Source organism: Panicum virgatum, chromosome 9K, assembly GCF_016808335.1.
Source record: "Panicum virgatum strain AP13 chromosome 9K, P.virgatum_v5, whole genome shotgun sequence".
Classification (NCBI taxonomy): domain Eukaryota; kingdom Viridiplantae; phylum Streptophyta; class Magnoliopsida; order Poales; family Poaceae; genus Panicum; species Panicum virgatum.
In genome coordinates this window covers 52,587,320-52,607,413 of record NC_053144.1, presented here as the reverse complement: position 1 = coordinate 52,607,413, position 20,094 = coordinate 52,587,320, and the positions used below count along the sequence as shown (strand labels likewise).

Genomic DNA, 20,094 nt, shown 5'->3' with positions numbered 1-20,094 from the left:
AAGCAACGAAACTAAACCTTGGGACCACTTTGACGCCCTGCACCCAGTTGGTAGTTCCAACATTTTAATACAGTGCATGGCTTGAAAGTACTGACTTTGACAAGTATGAACATGGTGTGGTCAGAAAAGCCAACGTCGGTTTTTTTTCTAACAACAACAGAAATTGACCCCCCTGTACTGTGCATCCAGTTGGTAGATCCAACATTTGAAATAATTTGAAAACGCTGACTTTGATAAGTATGAAAACATGATGTAATCAGAAAACCCAAGGTGATTTTTTTTCTTAGAACAACTGAAGTTGACCAATTGCAAAACATTTTCTATCATGAAGAAATTTTTTTAAAGCGATTACACCAATATTCCTCCTTTTGAAAAATGGTGTTTGATGCGTGTATTCAAGATTGTGGATCAAACCTAGATCACGGGCGGCACATTAACATTCGCTAAATTATGAAGTGAAGTAGAAGAAAAAAAATATGCCTGACAAGACAATAATACTTTTGTTCACCATTTGACTTTTGCTGTCAGACATGATACTTCTTTAGATACCTTACGTATATGATAATTCCATTGACAAAATATGCTTCGAGATAGCATATTTTCTGTCTATGTCATCATATCTAGGATGATTTGAAATAGTTTAGGCCACAAAATCTCATGCCGTCGTCCTTTGGAGATATAATCAATATATCGCCACACGGACAATGTTACTTTCTGCAGCTCCATATATTCTTCTAACATCCGATAGAAACCTTCACCAGCTATAAAGCCAAGGAAGGTCTTCCCAACCAACGAAATAAACCTGACTTGATGAGTCATTGTAGCCAACCTTTACAAATTTGGCCCCAACAGGATCATTATTTTGAATTTTGATCCAGTGGACGGCAAAAACATGCTAGTTGGGAACAGCCGCAGATATTCCCACTTCTCACTGCTTTGGTGCATTCCCAAATTAGCCTAGAAAATTAAGAAAAAAAAGTTCTCTCAAGCATCATATATGCTAGCAGTTAAATTTTGGAAGTATTAATCTTCTCCTGCCTCCTTAATTTTACCCATCAAATTTGATGCCGATTAATAAATTAATAAGTATTGCACAAAATTCTCAATGGAAAATAGAACTTTTTAAAAACTTAACTTCGGAGTACATTGCTTTTAATTCAGTTGTTTGTGGATTCTAACATTAACTTACAATTTAATGCATTCATATCTAAAATATGCTATTTTATTTATCACAACTAATATTAGGAACCCTTGCTCCAAAGTTCATGTCATACTTCCAATTAAAGTGGAAACTAATTCTCCACATATAAGTTTTAATTACTTAATATATATATCATTGTAAACTTAACGACAAATTACCGGTCCACATATAGTTACAAAAGCCTCCAACTAAAAGAACGTATACATATAGCTTTTTTATAAGGCATATATGCTAAAGAATGATATTGTGCAAGCTGCATGGTACATCATGTCACTTTTATTCTCAAAACACATATGCACATTCTTTTCATTCACTTTTCTCATGCGAATACAATTATGTAAAAAATAATTCTAATTCTCAAAGCACTAACCCCCCATCCACACACACACCTGCGCATGCATGCACACACGCATTCAAAGTGTTAATACCAATGGAAACATTTTAGCCTATAAAATTTACAATTAGCACATAATTCGTGCTACAAACGGGAGGAGTTCATGAAGAGTCGGCTTCCATTAGTGGAAATTGCAATTATTGAAGCCATAATGACCAGATCACTTATATGAGGATGCCCTTATAATGAATTTCCAATTGTTATGAGTATCCCAATGATGGGATTATGATGCTTGCGGGATGAAAAGAAGCATAAACAAACATGATCAGTATTAATTCCTTTGAGAAAAAGCATACATGATGGAGTTCAAGCTTATGCACATCACACAGGAACATGGGATTGTCTGAAGATATTGTCCTGTAAAATATCAACCTATTTGGAAAAATTGGAAATGGTCATTTATATTAGTACTATTCTCATTATATTGCTGGATGTTTCAATACTGAAATTAATAGAGCTGAAACATTATGTATTTGGAGAAATTAGATATAATAAGTACCCCATTTGGTAATGCATGCTTTAGTTTGCATATGTAAAATCGTAACTACGAACCATGTCAGTTGAAACCTGAAAATTGTGATTTGTGATTTCGCTAGGTTCGCAAATATATTATCATAAAAATTAGTTGTCAAAAAATTGCTAGTTCATAGAGAATGCCAATCAAAATGTACATATCTTCTGGCTAGCTGCGGGTGGAAACATGGTTACTATATAGTTAGAGTCTATATATGAACATTCGCTAGTCAGATTTTGATTCGAAAATTCACACATTTAACTTGGCTTCAGAATGATTAGGTTCAAACTATTCCAAGTTGAAATTTTTAAATTTAAGCTTGATGATACAGGAGACCCAGAGTGTAATTGTTCACTAATTTTGAAGCTTGTGTATCTTTGGTAGATAGCAAAAGTTATGTTATACCATTATAGTCTTGCACAGTGGGGTTCCAAAAGAAGTAAGATTTGCATATATGGATGAGAAACATCCAACTCGAACTAAATAAATGGAAAAAACAAGGCATTATTATAGCATCTTCAAAAGGAAATTAATATCAGCTGGCCCAAATCTAAAGCAAAAGAATTTGAACCATGTACATGCATGAACCTACAATTATGGTTAATCTATATAGGCACACGCAAGCAATGGACTATTAATCATAAGATACGGTCATTGTATGTAGCTGAAAGTAGATGTAGATCTATGCATGATGAGACAAAAACAAAACTAACTTAATGATCAAAAGGTATATACATATATAATTGGGACCCCAGCATGATGCTCCAGAAAATGGCAGAATCCAGTCTAGTTGTAGCATTGAAAAAAAAATGCTCAAAGATGCTTCTTTCAGATATTTGCTGGTTAGGATACCCATTAATATTATGCAATGTGTGTGCGCACGCTTGTGGCTGCGTCTGTGTCTATTTATAAACAAGAAGAGCACCAATATTGGCGGTGCTCATTTACATCATCTTTGTAGTTTAAATCTAACATTGTTCTACTTTATTTACATGTCATTGTTGTTATAGTCTCTGATATATACACATACAGCTTGGCCACTATTTATATATAGTAATATGTCTAAAATTTATGATGATATGGAATTACATTTGATGGACAATCTATATAATCTTTCCCACTAAAAATTAAGTTATTTAGTCATAGTTGCAGTAAGACTTCTTAAATTTAGCTCTTTCTATCCTAAGTTCATCTAAAGTCAACATTTGAGGACAATATTTTTAGACTCATCTTTAAATGTGTTTTTATAATGCAAAACGTATTGAAAGATTTCTAAGTACTAAAAATAGATTATTAAAGGACATAGTCATCTATATTCGTGATTGTGTTGATTTTAGGAACATCACTTATTTGTATGTTGACACCTGGAAAATGCTAGTTACTTTGTATGCATTTTGAAGAAGTATTTGCTTCATAGTCAACCTGTCTTGAGTTACCTGATTTTCTACCTAAGTACTAATGGATTAAATTTGAATCATAAGCATAGCTGTGAAATAATCAAACTTTCTTGGTCCATCTTCTAAAAACCTTCTACCCATAAGTATTGCAATTCATCTAGCCACAACTTAAAATCATGGATCCTTGTTTATTTGTGCAATTTGTGTGACTGTAGCTTGTTGAAAATAGCCCTGCCATATATAGCCAATCTGGGACAAGATGCTACACGAGTGCTAGAACTCTAGGAGATCGAATGGATAGAATTGAGTGGTGCTAAAAAGATATCATCATTTAAAAGAAGGGCTCAAATAGTTCTGTGTACGGATATTATTTTTTTTGCGAAAGGGAAGCTGTATTAAACAACAGTGCAGTACATCTCCCCATTTACAAACAGAACCGCAGAGAAAAGGAAAATTACAAGTGAGTCCCTAGAACTACTGTTCATCTTCCCCAGCTCCACGATCCTGCTCGTCTGCTTCCCCACCTCCATGTTCCAGATCAGCATCCCTCAGTTCTCCTTCTGCTAGAGCTCGTAGAAACGAGAAGATGCAGCAGTACGACCACGACACAGCGAAGACCCAAGCATAGTTGAACGGCCGCAGTAAAAGCATACGACCAGGCACAGCCGACAAGCTGTGGACCTCTCGTACACGAAGAAACGGGTGCTAGAACATCGGCCATCTTCACTGGCATGGCAGACCGAAACAGCCGCGGTCGTCACTGACGACCCGGCAACCAATCCCACTGCAGGGAAAATCGACCCCCCCCCCTCGCAAAGGAAGAGAAAGCAAAGCTCATACCTCCGGCACCGGGAATGGGAGCTTCAACGAAGAACGCTACCCAACCGCAGGAACCAAAGGAAAGAAGACAAAAGCGCCACAGCAGCCGCCGTCGCCGGCCTCGCCAGCAACATGGCAAAGGCTTGCAAAGCAGGGGAAGAAAGGATTCGTTCCCCTTTCGCACCAAGAAGTCCCTATCCGAGCGCAAATCGAACGGGACAAACTGACCTCACAGGCCGAGCCGCGAAGAAGACATCGTCGGACCCGCCCCGGAGGAACAAAAGCTTCACCGTCGAGCCACCATCCCTGAGGACGACGCCGGCGACGATGAAGAAGACCCAGTCCCGCTGTGGCCGCACCACCATGGGACAAATTATTTAGCACCCTAGACTAGAAACCTAACCCTAGGCCTAAACTGTACAGCACACGGGTGGATCCGGCTTCCCCTCCCTCTCCGGCGCCGACGAGGCCGCCAGAGAGGAGGGGGAAGCGACGGATCGAAGCCGGGCTGAAGAACTCTGCTTTCGTCGCTCTCTACTGTAGCAGGGAGAAGGGGAAAGAAGAAACTAGAACCCTCTCGGATATTATTTTTATATTAAAGCAGTTTTTAACCAATCAATCGTGAACGTTAGGATTGCAGTGCTTTCTTTAGGTTTTCAAAAGCTACTTTTGTATATATATTTCATAGAAAGAACCACAACATGGTCATATCTTAATTATAAATAGGTGGAGGCAACCAAAGGAATCAGATACAAATCTTGCTGGTAGCAATTACAATAGCATCGAAAAAGATCGATATTAGAGTATATGTTGTCGACATGTGATAGAATTTGTTGTGGCATTGGCTCCGAAGTGGCCTAGAGGTGCAGCCTAACTAGGCCACAACTAGTTACTTGGAATTTTGATGGACCCGCATTCTACATTCTAGTGATGAGCCTAACGCAGTCAGCGACCATCTTGCATTGGCAGATACTACATGAGATTGTGACAGTGTGGTAAGCCAGCAGCTTTACCTAAAGAGAAGATAAACAAGGTACCATGCAACCGCCTTCAGGAAAATATTTTAGAAAAAAATAACGGATGGTCTTAAAAAGAGAAGATCAGATTTAATAGTGGCTTGGGTTCTCAGTGAAAAAATAATAATAGTGGCTTCAGTGTCATCCCTTTAGTTGTTTGTTTAATCAGAAATGTAATCTGACCCGATCACCTTTGTATACCTTTTGCGCTAGAATTTAGTTCCGAAAATACCAAATGTTGGCCAGTACTTCCTTGTCTGCATATGTACTTAATGGAATCCCCATATTATCTTTTCATTTGAAAAAAAAAAACAGATTGTTTCCTTATGAAGTTACCAAAGCGTTTAACAGTTATTACGGGCATGCACACACATACATAAATACTGGAGCTTTTTTACATATAGTTTGCAAGAATATAATAACAAGACCAAACAGGTTAGGATCGGGGATGTATATACAGTGGAGAGATTTCATTAGGAAAGAAAACTCTGTCATCAGGCTTCATTTTGTCAATGCCACTGATCAGTTTCATGCACGTTATATGCAGACTCCCAGGATTGAATGCATAGCCTAATTTCACTCATTCTCGGTGAACGAAAGACACAAGTCTTTTTAGCTAAAGAGAGAAACAACAGATAAAAGCTAAAGGAGGAGGATGAATGTATACTTTGCCAAGAGATCACCTTGCCTTTCCATATCACCCAATCATAAACTCCAGTCACCTCCCATTATTACTTATCTCCTCCACGTCAACTGCCCAGCTTTCTATCACCTCACCTGCTGGATCCTTTTTTCTATCCCGTAACCCCCTTTCTCCTGCACACTAATGACCAATCAACACGTACGCTAACGACGCGCGGATGCAATAACACGCGTGTGCGTGCCTGGGCTCGCCCGACATTCCCAGCAGATCGAGGTCGCTACCAGCGGCCGCGTCCATCCAGACCTGACTCAGTTGTGGATCGGAGCGCCCTTTAATTTGCTTGCTGTGACACGATCATCTTCAGTAGAAAACGAGGCGAACTGGGTTCGCAGACCAAACACCGGGCTCGCTAGCTAGCTTTGGACAGTGAGGACTGAGGACTGAGGACTTGCGGCGGGAGATCGAGTAACTTTTGCAAGCTCTCTTAGGGAAGCTTCTGTATTTCGAGTATTATTGTACTCCAAACTGCCTGCAGAAGAGAGATCGAGCAACTGCATGGCAGAAGCTAGTAGCTACTACAAAGGTCAAGAGATGCACGTCTATGACTTTGGTGCCCACCATCGCAGGAGAAAAATGAGGAGGTTGAAACTTGTAAGAAACAAATAGCTAGCTAAGTAGATAGTTAATAGCTTTACTTTTTAATCTACGAAACGAACACGTATTAATCGACCATATGTGTAGAGGAGATATAAAGCAACCGGCCAGCGGGTGCATCATCAGTTTCTTTTTATTTTAGTTCTCTGTAAGTGGAAAAATGAACAGTAACCAAGCAATAACGTAGATGGTAAAATCAATAGAGTTGGTTATTTTTACCCCTTCCCATCACGGATTGTATTGAACCCTAGGTCTCAATCAGGCCTGACTAATGCACGCCTATTTCTTTCACTGGTGGATGGCGGTGCCCACTAATGCACGCCTATGCTGGCTGTTGATCTCATGATCAAAACATGGCGACTGATTCTCCGCTTCGATGCATGTGGCTCGCAGCGACTTTGCTGCCTCGATGCACATTGCCTTTAATTTCATCCGCTTCGCATGCTACCACAGTCTCGTAAGATCTCTATATGACTATATCCCATCCTCCTATCACATAACTCATTCTGTCTACTACCGAGAGAGGCGATCCTATGGTAGAGGATACCTCACTCTCATTGTCGCCCAATTAAGCGGTAGAGTAGAGAAATCAGAGAAGTAGAAGCATGTAGAAGGAAATAGAGAATTTGTTAATGCAATGGTTCTAATGTTGCTAGTAGGGCAAAACAAATTAAAGCAAGAAGTGAACTGTACCCATCCTAATCTAAAATGTAAGATGCTTATTGGCGCATCGATATAGTAGCAGTAAAAATGTGATGCTTAAAAAAAAGATAGTATATTGAAAAGTATTTTCATATTGAATCTACATAGTAACACAGTCTTGTTAATCTCTATAAATTAATGTGTTAAATAAATTAAAGAAAAAGGTTGATATGCGAAAATGCTAAAGCAATACACTTTGGATAAGATGGGATAGAAGCTGAAGTTGCTGAAACGGCAAGAGTGGAGAAACCTGATGACCTAAAGGCAAAGTAAAACACTATCCAGTGTACTTACTAGTATCATATGGCGTGTTTACCTTGAACCATATATACTATAGACCACGTGGCTGTCGTTTAGTAGAATGGATTGTTCAATCTCACGAAAGGTGTCTCCCACTAGGTTTGCAAAGGCACACACCATCGTTGTGCTCTCGCGGCGAAAACCTACAGCCTGTGTGTACGTGTTTCGTGGCGAGTGCCCTACTTATTAGTCATTGCTCATTAGGCACTTCAAGGTAACCAATTGCTCAAAAGTGAAATAAAGAATACTCACAGTTTATTTTTTAGTTAGAAAAATAAAAACCTCGGTGGTTTTCTTTTTTCTAGAAAATAGAAGACCGACTGCCGCTGTCAATGCTGTCACATCAGCATGCCGGCCGGTCGAACGAGACGGATACCGTAGACCGGGGATGTCTATTCCTAGCGCGCGCGAGGGCCAGCTCTGCTATCGCAGAAGGATTGCAGCAGGCTCCTCCTTGGCAGCCACGGACTGCGCGCGAGGGCCAGCCACGGAGCCACCTGGGCACCTGCTGCATGCACAGCACTTTCTTCTTACATACTATTATTGAAAAATTATGAATACATTATATTTGGATGATTTGTTTAATTGGAGTAACTTGATGGTGAAACTAGAAAAAATTTGGTGTTTCACCCTAAAAAATATAAATTATTCTAGAACAAATAAAAATGTTCATAAAAAGTAGAAATTGTTTTGAGAAGAAAACAGAATGTTCCAAAACAAAACAAGTTGTTCTAGAACAAATAAAAATGTTTTATAAAAATATCATCTAAACATAGTCAAGTGTGGTCTAGTTTTGAAGATCTTACCGAAAAAATGTAACGGTGCAATCAGAACTTAATTTGAATAATTAGTTTGTGATGTAGCGTATTTTTTATTTGAGTATTAGTATTGTACGGAGTCCAAGGCACTTCAGCTATGCGGCAAAGTGCTTTCTGCGATGGATCGGGGCCCCCGCTCGCATATGCGACAAATAGAAATTGCCCGGTAGACCCCAGGATAGTCCGGCTGGCTGGGCCCACTGGCAGGCGTGTCCACTGGGGACGGCAACACATCAACAGGATACCAGAAAGAAATGCGTGTGATGAGTAGGTCCAGCCACCGACCATGGAACTGGAGAGAGCCCCTTTCAGAGCATGGCCTTGTTTGGTTTCAACCATAAAATTTTTTTCATAAAAAGACGAATGTATGCATGGAGTACTAAACAAAGTTTATTTGCAAAAAAAATTTCACATATATGTGTAAATTTTCGAGACGAATCTAATGAGCCAAGTTACATCACGATTGGCTACAGTGATGCTGCAGTAACCACACCTAATTATTCTCTAATCGTGCGGTCAAAAGCCTCATTAGTTACCGTAACTGTTACAGTATCATAGTTGTGTGGAGATGGTTTTATAACTAAATTTTATTTAATACCCTTAATTAGTGGTCAAAGTACCAAAAAGTTTCCATCAAAAAATTTTCAGGGGCAAACCAAACACAGCCCATGGGCTCTCGTTCGTCCTAGTCAACGACGTGCATGTGTGTACCAAGTAACCGCTGACACATGTAAATCTCTGTGCAAAGACCTTTCCGTCCATGACGAGCACCTGCAGGCTGCAGTCCACTGTTCACCAGCTACTGACACCTTACAGTTCGATGCTAGCTACCGACAGAAGCTTTCAGAAATAGCATTAACCATTCGTACAATACCACATATCCTATTTTTCCTTTTTTCAAAAAAAAAATACCCATTTTCCCCCTTAAGTCACACTATTAACTCACTGATATGGGGGATCCATTCAAATTTTGAACGAACGGGGGGTACAGGCGGGTGGGTAGGCTAGGTGCTGGTGACAAAAACTTTTCATTTTTAGGAGATTCATTTTGCATCTATCAATTTTCATAGGTCCACCATGGGTCCACTATAGTTGTTGTCTGACATGTGGGGATGCCGTGAGAGGTATAGGTAGATTAATTTTGGTAAAAAAAGTTTCAATTATTTTGGTTCCTTATAGTATATATATGGGGAATTCATTGTCAATAATATTCTCGTGGCCGGTAAAAGATATCTAGGTTACAGTAGAAATACCATTAACCATTTGAGACGTAATCAATAAATAGTCAGCCATGCATCATTCACACATAACCCACAAGAAAAGTCTGTAGTCCTGCTTGATCTGTATTAGGTGGTATCAAAACAAGAATTTTTAAGTTGCAGACAAGCAATTAGGTTTCTGCTGGATTCTTGGCTATACATGTTGAGTCACCAACCTATGCCTATTACTATTAGTAGGGTTCATGTGGCCCCAAGTTAACATTCTAATTTTCCATGTTACCATATTGTATCTACACTTAACTCTTCATTGGAAAAACCCAGTGCTGAGAAGAACCCCACCCCAGACAACGCCGTATTAGGACTCAAGAATATTCTTATGCCGCAGGATGCATGCATATGCATGTCCCTGCAGTACTGCCGCAAGATGCAATCACAGATGTACCAAGTGTGCAAGTTAACATTTCATTTCGGGCACGCCCTAATTGTGGCCCCTACCCCTGTGCCTGCATTGACGTCGACCAATGCAAGTGGCCGGTGTGACAGCCACACAAGTCACTGAAACCATGCATGTGCATGCTTCAACCTAACACAAAAGTTGATTCAGGTGTCAACCAAGTGACACGATACAGGCGACACAATTAGGTCCTTGCAACAAAAAGTCAATCCGGGGCTAATTAAAAGGAGGACGACTTTTCGGTAAAGAGAGAAGGATTAGGAGGCTGCCATGCTCCCGATCGACAAGCGTCCATGTGACCTTAATAAGCTATTATCCCTTAATTTGTCGCTTATTACGAGAGCACATAGTTTAAATCCATGGGTGTTTTATCTGTCTACTCAGTATAAGTGGCGCAGGGCGGTCTCTGTCAACAGAAATGGCAGGTTCCTCGCAACTACCTGCAGGCTTGAAGAACCAGTGTAGTGCGATGCTGCAACTTGCGTGCGTGTGTGTGTGTGTGTAAATGCCGTGTTGGTTTCACAGGCCAGCCACCAATAAGTAGTGACTTGCTTTCTACTACTCTCCAGTAGCAGGGGCAGTGAACGAAGTAAGTGTGCGTGTTCTAACACATTACAGAGATAGATTAAAGAAAAGAGTTGGGTTAACGTATAGGCATCATGTATCCTACGCACAGCTACGGTACGGTTAACCACACAAGTAATGCAAAACAATGAAGCTGAGATCATGTGTGAGCGAGATGTGTAGCTAGTTAGCTAGTAGGAGTTAGGAGTGGTAAAAATTATGCAACCTGATGACAGGAGAGAATGCTAGAACAATCAAAAGAATGGACTCTTGCATTTGCTAGGAGACGGCCGATCGAGGAAAAGGACGAGGGCAGCAGGTAAATGGTGAAAATCACACACAGCCCAAACCAAAAGCATGGTACTTTCAGTCCCGTTTCATGTAGCGTGCGGAGCAGGACAAGGACCGACGACCGTCGTCTCTGGCCGGCGCATGGCTCGATCTCTCAAGCAATAATGTTGCACACTGTTTTTCAACAAGGAAAAGTGACAGAATGCAGTCGTTGTACCCCCGCAAACCAGCCGCCGCCGCCAGACCCTCTCCTCGCATCAGCCCCCTCTGTCCCTATGGAGGAGCGGGGACCCAGTCCAGTCATTTTAGCCTCTCCAGCGATACCAGTGAGGTGGGTAACGTGGTCGCGATGATGATACTAGGGACTCTCCGGCCTATTTCTATCTCGATGCCGACCAAAGGTCAGTGAAAGTTGGTTCTACCAGATTCAGATCTGAAGATTTTCTTCAGATCTTTACAGTTGATGTGCCAATCAGGAGATGCAGTTGGTTCTTATGTTGTGACGACTTTGACTTCTTCTTTCGATTGGTTCCTCGACAAGATCTAATTTCTTCAACCTTGTACTTTTGGTAGTCAAGAATTGCAAGCTTATGTTGCATTGGGGTGTTTCGCCGGCCAACCCTCTATTTTGGTAGTCAAAGATTGCAAGCCTGCGTTGCATTGGGGTGTTTCGCCAGCCGATGTTCTTTCAGCAGTTGCTAGATCTCGTTGTAAGCAACGAATGGTTTTTACGGCTTTCAAAGCCTTGTGTGGTGATGATGTTTACAGGCGTTCCTTTCCCTTCTATTCTAGTGCATTTTTCAAAAGCTCCGGATCACAACAAACAATCGATTGAAGAAAACGACTAGAGAACTTTTCGATATAGTTTTATTTGCTTTTTATCATTTTGTGTCAAGTTGTCCTTCATATGTAGCACCAATTATTTTTCTTGATATGAATTAGATATGATGTCTCTCAAAAAAGTGACAGATTGTCATCATTATTTTAATTTGAATAAAATGGACGGTCCTTAAATTTGTCATGAAGCGTCCCTCAAATTCATGAACTTTGAAAGTGCAGATGAAGGTCCAAACTTGTTAAACTAGGTTCAAAGTGCCAAAAAAAAAGCCTACGATTTTGACTTTTCAAACCGGCATACAAATACAAATACCACATTAACAAGGGTGAGAGCCGGAAAGTTTCAAAGTTTATGGATCTAGATACCGGCACTGCGGACTACGCACACGACAAACCGACCATGCATTTCCCTCTTTGTATTCTTGGCAGAAGCCTCGCTATCAAGCTTTAGCTTTCTGCCACATGCGCATTTGCCTTTTCAGTATATGTGCACCTTGTGGAAGTTAAGAAAATGCCTAGCTTTCAGAAGCCACACAATTCTGGCGTGGACTGCGGAGAGTGCACGTTAACACATTTTTTTAGCAAGTACTACTAGTAAAGAGTTGCCTATTACAGAGTAGTACGTATCCTGTAAGATATCCTAGCAGAGTTGCGCTAGCTGTAGTTAATGGCGGCATTGGAGACTTTGACCGGAGAGATTAAAAACATTACTACTCTGAATCTTTTCGTGTGCAGTGTAGCCTTGTGTATTCCAGCAATCCTTCTGTGTTCCGGGGGCATCGTTGCATACACATGGTGTCCGGAATCTTGCAGGCAAAGAGTAGGAGTGTCCACTCCACACCCATCTGGTCTGTTTCGCCCCTGCTAAGCTCTGTATTTTATTCCTAACACCACTAACAAACGTCAAGAAAGTTTCACACCTAGTTATAGTTTCAGATTTCCCCTCGCAAAACAGAGAAAACCAGCTAAATTTCTCCCCCAACGATAGCCCCGTCCCGAAGCTCCGTGTAAAATTATTCTCCAAGTTACGAGCAAATGACAGAGCAGGAAGGAGCGAGGCAGCTTCGACGCTGGCTGTCCACTCCAGCTAGCCCCGTTGCTGGCCCCCAAGGTACTGTACTGAGTCGGTCATCAGTCATGCATGCAGCTGCAGCGGCAACCTTTTCTTCAGAGTCAAGTCAAGTAGACAGAGAGACTTGGACTTCTCACAAGTTGCAGAATGAAAAAGAATCAGTATCTGTTCGACAGTAGAATACACTAGTAGAGCATGGTTAATAGTACTGTCAAGTGCTAAGAGCCAAATCATACAATAGTTGTTTCATATTTGTCTCTTATATTATCATGTGGTATTTTTCTCTTTCTTACTCTTCCTCACATTCACTTCTATTTAGGCCCACAAATATCTATACTTCCGTGTCAAGTTTGGTGCTAGAACAAGAGTCAAGCTCTTTTCTCTCTTCTTTTCTCCACATTAGCAAAACTGCTGACTAGCTCCCATTATTGTATTTGCTCGTACGGGGCAAAATCTCAACAGAGTAATTGAATAGCAGCAACTCGCAAACACAAGTCTAAAGCTCTGACACATCACCGGACCTGTATGCATGCGCGGACAATTATGCTTGCCTACAATTACACTGATAAAAAAAAACTGCATACAATAATTTATGTGCGCGTGAGAGGAGGGGTGGTGACCTAGAAACTGTGACTTTGACGGTCTTGCTTCTCGACTGAAGAATCTTCCAAGCATCCTGCATTTCTGCATTTGAATACTGCATTGCTTCCTTTGGCACCGGACCCAGAGAGAGAGATCAGCAGCAGCAGGCCAGCCGCCGGTAGAATCCTAGATGGGTGCACGATGCCTCTGAAACTTCTACGTGCGTGAAGTTTGCAGTGTTCGAGACTCTGGGATGATGGATGATCTTTCCCTGTCTGTCTCGACAAGCAATCAGAAACAGATCCGGTCCATCTTACGGACAAAGGGTAGGGCTAGATGGGAGCAACAATAAACCATGCATGACGTCAGGGCACACGATCGAGGCAGTAGTGAGCGCCGTTGTTTTTCGAGACTGCACAGTACAACTAGACACTTATAACTTATGCACACTTATATCTTTGTGAATATACGTACAACAAATCCTACCTCTAAGAGACTAAGAGTCCTCTAAGAGACTAAGAGTATCTTCGAAGACTGAACCGGCTGAGCGTCGTTACATGAATTACGGCTTACCATTCTTAATTACAGTAGCGTTTGGATCGTAATTTTTTTTCTCATAGGTAAAAGAGTAGTACTAATGGACATCCAAGTCTAGAAGGGTGTGCTTCCCTGATTTTTTTTTGAAGAAAGGAAATAATAGTAGCTTTTTCAAAATAAAAACAGAGAAGGGAACAGTAGTTGGTGTGGTGTCTACGACAGGTGAAACCGCCCCCAGATGCACAAGAGGTTTACCAATGGGCGTTAGTTAGGGTAGGGCCGTCTACTGTCTTTAGGGGAGCCTCCTGGAAAGGCCGCTCACAGCCACGGCTTCCCCTCAAAAAGGTTAGGTTAGTTCATGCCTTGGGAATCAAAAAACTGAGTTGCTTTTTGCTTGTAATCAAATCCTGGTCAAAAGATAGCGAGGTCAGTCTCAGTGTGAGTTTCATGGACTCAGATACTTATACTGGGAACTAGGTAACCGTGACAGATGAGTTTCATGGTGATGAAACTCTCCTCACATCCCATGAAACTCTATCATTCTCTCTCCTTGCTACATCAGCAAAATTGATAATATTTAATATCATGAAATTCTCCATGAAATCCCCACTGAGACTGGCCTAAAGGTGCCAAATTTGTTCAAAAGTAAGGAAGAGAGGGAAGGAGAGAGATTTAATTTCTATCAAGCTAGTTAAACAACGTTGTTTATTCATTCCAATTTTGGTAGCATGCTACATCTGGCCCATAAGTGTGTTGCCGTGCACTCTTGCGATTTAAAATATACGCATCAATTATGATCACTGCCGATCAAATAATTTCCAATTTTAACCATCAATGTCAAGGAAATTATGTTCCTTGACAACTACAACAGATATTACTATATTTTTCCAAAAGAAACTTTCCCATAATACTTAATCCTCTTTATCTAAAACGTCAGTTTGCGCATCGATGTTTTCTTCTTTTTAAAAAAAAATTATACAGTACAACTCAGACACTCACAATGCACGCACACTCATCCCTATAAACACAAGTACTCAATCCTATCTCTATGAGCATCTTCGAAGACTGAGCCGGCAAATCCTCGAGATTGACGAAGTCACCACAGGCACCTCGTTGTCGACGGAAACGTCATCTACAACTGAATAGTCGAACTCAGGACCTGATGTTGCTACCGAGGCTGCTGTAACCACTAGTCTTTTCACTAAATATATTGAACTTAGTAAGATAAGCATTTGAAGAAAAAAAAGCAACGAAAGGTTTTACGTTTTAACAGCGCCCGTATTTTTCGCATGACTAGAAACATTTCTTTTTCAGTGGAGTCGCGGAGAATACATATCCATACACACCCTCGCACAGTCGCACCTCGCACGACAGTGAGAGGGGGCCGAGTACAACAAGCCCGGACAGGAACAGGAGCGCAGCGGCAGCTCGGTGCGTGCGGGGGGCCGGTGCCGCGGGGCCCACCTCCATGTCGACGCGGCCCCGCCCCCCACTAGCGCCCGCGGAGCAACACGTGGACGCGGGCCGGGCCCCAGGGCGGCGCGTCCGAGCTGGCGCCGCTGCGCGAACGCGTGGACGGCGACAGCGCACCCGCGCCCGGATCCGACGTGTCCGTCCCTCTCGGCTCTCCCCCGTCGCGCAACGTCGCGTTAGTTAAAGTGGTTGGTTAGTGGTGCTTCGGCTAACGCGAAGGCAGTTTTCTTTTTCTCCCTTGTAATTTTTTTTGAGGGCCTTCTTCCCTTGTAAATTGTGTAGCTGCCTCGAAATTTTCACTCTGTTCGTTGGGTTGGAGCTGCAGCGGGTGGGTGGAGTGGTGTGAGAAAAAAAATATTATTAATGGCTGGTGGCTGGAAGCTAGTGTTAGAACGGTGTGAGAGAAAAATACTATTGGTCTGGAGTTTCGTAAAACTGCCGAACCGGCGTTTTGGATCCGGCTGCTGCCGCGCCTCCCTCCCTCGGCTGCAAACCTTGACCAGATCAACAGCTGACTATTGCTGCTATCTTTTCTCTCGTTATTTTTTTGAGAGAAAAAGGGAAATAAGTGCAGAACAAATCACAAAAGTCGTGGAGTATTTTTTCCCCTCAAAAGAAGTGCTGGTTTGCATTACTATGGAGTATTTTTTAATACATTTTTATACTTACGAAAGTATGACATAGGCTCTTCTTGTTTTTTTCTTCTCACTCTGTTTCCACTCATTGCTTAGTCATTAGATAACAACTTAAATATAATGTGTTCATACAGTTTGGCCAAAATTCAGCAATTAAAAATGAAGCCACCACCCATGTAGTAAACCAAGAGGAGAAGAGAAAGAAAAGTCCCATACTTAATACCCACTTGTGATTTCCTGAGGTGCATGTTTCTCAACAACCCAGGGGGCGGGCCAAGAAAACTCCCGTGTCTTTGTAGTTAAAAAATAAATAAATATAGAGGGGAAAAAATAGGCACCGAAAAGCGAGGTTGGCCAGGCCCTGCCCCCTCCCACTCCCCTACCTATAAATACCCCTCCCCAACCTCCCCATACTCCCCCACACAGCCAAGGCTAGAGCATCAACACCTGAATCGGCTGCTTCCAGCGCCTCTCTCCTCCCCCTCCCTCTTCCGATCCACGCATCTCTAGCCCCCGCTGCTCTCGTCGTTCGATCGGCGCTGGTCGGCCACTGACCATGACGAAGCACGGCGTGGTGCTCGGCCCCGAGGACGCCGTCGTCCCGGCGGCGGCGGCGGCCGCGCGGCATTTCTCGTTCCCGCCGCCGAGGACGGGGGGCGACTCGTGCAGGAAGCTGGCGGCGCAGGTCGACCTCGGCGCCGCCGTGATGGGATCCTGGCTCGACTCCATGAAGGCCTCCTCGCCCAGGCACAGGCTCAGGGCGCCCCTGACCGGCGCCGCCGACGCGGAGCACGACGACTGGATGGTAAGTACACGTCGGCCGCCCCACAAACACACACACACACACAAATCGAATCTTAGTTTCGATTGCCGGCCGAATCGATGGCGCTGAAAAGGTAGCACAACCAACGTCTTGTGTGCAGGAGCGGCACCCGTCGGCATTGGACCGGTTCGACGCGCTGGCGGCGGCGGCCAAGGGGAAGCAGGTCGCCGTGTTCCTGGACTACGACGGCACGCTGTCCCCGATCGTCGAGGACCCCGACCGCGCCGTCATGACCGACGAGGTGCGTGCCTGAGCCTCCGCTCACTTCCTTCTCCTCTGTGATTAATTATGAACAGGAAAGCAGAGCATGGGGCTCTGCTTCCCAAAGCAAAGCTTCCTTCTGCTTCTACTTCTTGGCAATCCTCTGACGCTGTGAAACTCCCGACGCAGATGAGGGAGGCGGTGCGCGGCGTGGCGGCGCGCTTCCCGACGGCGATCGTCAGCGGGCGTTGCTGTGACAAGGTACACGCGCATTCGCCTTCGCCTCCCACCCAGCTGAAAGAAAAGTCCGTCCCTTTCCTCCGCCACACACGCACGCACACGAAATCCAATCCAGCAGCCACCGGCAGCTAGCTGTGCTGCTCGCGGGGCAGGCGCGGCGCGGCGCGGCGCGAGCTAGCTAGAAGCTCCTCCACTTGGCGGGAGCTCTCCCTTTTCTTCCCCCTTTTTATTTTTACCGGCAGGGGCGGGGCGCCCATTAGCGTCTGGTAGCCGCGGACCCTGCTGCCTGCCGCCATGCTCGGTGGCGACGGCGACGTGCGAGACGACGACGCTGACGTGCGCTCTATGGCCTCGCAGGTGTTCGGCTTCGTGCGGCTGGCGGAGCTCTACTACGCCGGGAGCCACGGGATGGACATCCGAGGGCCCACCGCCGGCCCCAACCACCACGGCGAGGTACCGTACAATACTAGCTACTCCCGCTGCAATTTCATCTCTCCATCCTTGCAAGCAACAAAGGTTTTACCGTCGCGGTGAAAGCGACGCGCGTGCCACGCAATCTTCTTCTTCTTCTTCCTCGGGTCGTTTGACTGATGATGCCCGTGGATGATGATTCGACCAGGAGGGCAAGTCGGTGCTGTGCCAGCCGGCGAGCGAGTTCCTACCGGTGATCGAGGAGGCGCACGGCGCGCTGGTGGGGCGGGTGGAGGCGTCGATCCCGGGCGCCAAGGTGGAGAACAACAAGTTCTGCCTCTCCGTGCACTTCCGCTGCGTGGAGGAGGCCGCCTGGGGCGCGCTGTTCGAGCAGGTCCGCGCCGTGCTCAGGGACTACCCGGACCTCCGCCTCACCCAGGGCCGCAAGGTGCTCGAGGTCCGCCCCATGGTCAAGTGGGACAAGGGCAAGGCCCTCGAGTTCCTCCTCGACTCGCTCGGTGAGTTGCTGCCTGCTACTTGATTTGGAGGAACAAATCGTTGCTGCTGGCTCTCAAGTTCTGAACACCACGCCACCATGACTGTCTCACCAAGGGAATGCTTCGTCTTCCAGGTTACGCGGAGCGCAGCGACGTGTTCCCGATCTACATCGGCGACGACCGCACCGACGAGGACGCGTTCAAGGTAGGCACGCACGGCCGGCCGCCGCCGCCGCTCCTGCGAGGAGATCGTATCTCCGGAGCCTGAAATTCTGGAGCTGAAAAGTATTCTTCTGTCTCTGACGGTTTGGTTTCCACGGTTGTGTCGGGCAGGTGCTGCGCAGCCGGGGGCAGGGCGCAGGGATCCTCGTGTCCAAGTTCCCCAAGGAGACCGGCGCGTCCTTCTCCCTCCGCGAGCCGGCCGAGGTCAGGGACTTCCTGCGCAGGCTCGTCGACGCCAACACCACCTGATCGATTCAGGCGTCGACATGACCAGCGAGCAGCTCTCTATCTAACTCGGCTACCACCTCCCTCCCTCCAGAGCGGAAAGAACGGCAGAGGCAGAGGAGTTCCTTTCTTGTTGCACTACTGTATCTCAGCTTAGGATCGAGAAGAGCACCACCGTTCATAGAACCTCCTGCTAGCATTTCCCATGTCCATCCCTTTCTCTTTTTTTTTGTCTTCATTTTTTTGTTCCTGCTGCTGCTGTTTCAGTACCATCACCACACCATTAGGCCTCGGCTGGGAAGGCTTCTATTTTTCGCGCGCTTCTCGCGAGGCACTGTAAACTACTACTAGTCCCTAGCACCTTGCTTTGTTTGTACCATGGACAACTGATGAGAGGAGGAATCAATGGAATCCACTTTCAGAATTGAGTCTAGCTTCCCTTCAGATTTGTGATCTCGACGATGACCAAGCTTCGATTGGTCGCCCGTCAGAGCTTAATCCTTTTCCCCGATGTTCATCATGGCTGCTACTTTGGGCATTTGTCGGTGGACAGCGGCAAGCAACCGAAACACAAGGAGGGTCAAGAGGCACGGACGGGCACAGCGCTTGCGTGTGTGACGCCCAACAGTCGCCTATAAATGCGACGGGCGTTTGTCAAAAGGGCTTCGTGCAGGTCCCAAACATCGTATGCTCGCGCACAGGGACCCGTAGCTTTCTGAAAGATTCAGCAGGGGGCCAAGGCCAATCTTCAGGCCAGGAAATGCCCAGCAAGGTTCATCGGAGAGAATCAGAATCCTATCGGTTGTGGAAGGGCTGTGGCGCCTCTTTTTGCTTTGACCTGGCGATGCTTCACTCCCAGAAGACAAAACTTAAAACTAGTACACGCGTTGCACTGTAGTAATTCTGAGAGTAACTGAACTGTACAGCGAAACCGGCGTTTGTGGTCTCTGTTCAGTTCTCATCTACAGTAGGAAGGATACGGCATGGGCGATCTTCGTACCCTTTTTCATCCTTTTCGGTTTGTCATTGTCGCCAGTACTCCATGGATGCAACATGCAGCCGTCAGAGTACTATCTACATGAATGCAACAAGAACCGGTCAGCGGAGTAATAATCGCTGCATCTTTCTTTTCTTCGGAATCGACATGCGTAAAGGGTAGTCGTTGGTAAAGTGATGGAAAAAAAAAAGACAAAAAAGGTGAAGAAGCTTCTTGGGGTTTTGAAGAGTAAAACATCGGCTAGTGTGACTCTGTTCTCGGTCAGAGTAGATCGATCGCAACTTGGGCCCCTTTTGGTTGCAGTTGTAAAATTTTTGAAAAAGCATTTTTCAATATTTGAAGTACTAAACATAGA

The 20,094-nt window shown here is 44.6% G+C and overlaps 1 protein-coding gene across 1 annotated transcript; it reads left to right on the top strand.

Moving 5' to 3' along the window:
* The first annotated feature begins 16,543 nt into the window (after window positions 1–16,543).
* On the top strand, window positions 16,544–19,175 carry LOC120652183 (probable trehalose-phosphate phosphatase 9). The gene is made up of 7 exons (XM_039929930.1): window positions 16,544–16,928; window positions 17,047–17,187; window positions 17,337–17,408; window positions 17,745–17,840; window positions 18,007–18,316; window positions 18,430–18,500; window positions 18,629–19,175. Exons 1-7 carry the CDS (start codon window positions 16,680–16,682, stop codon window positions 18,764–18,766), a joined length of 1,077 nt encoding a protein of 358 aa, XP_039785864.1. The 5' UTR covers window positions 16,544–16,679; the 3' UTR covers window positions 18,767–19,175.
* Window positions 19,176–20,094: the final 919 nt, after the last annotated feature.

Coding starts and splice junctions, on each gene's coding strand:
- LOC120652183 (XM_039929930.1), top strand. CDS start 16,680: ATGACGAAGCACGGCGTGGTGCTCGGCCCCGAGGACGCCGTCGTCCCG. Junction 16,929..17,046: donor CGGAGCACGACGACTGGATG/GTAAGTACACGT, acceptor TCTTGTGTGCAG/GAGCGGCACCCGTCGGCATT. Junction 18,317..18,429: donor GTTCCTCCTCGACTCGCTCG/GTGAGTTGCTGC, acceptor TTCGTCTTCCAG/GTTACGCGGAGCGCAGCGAC.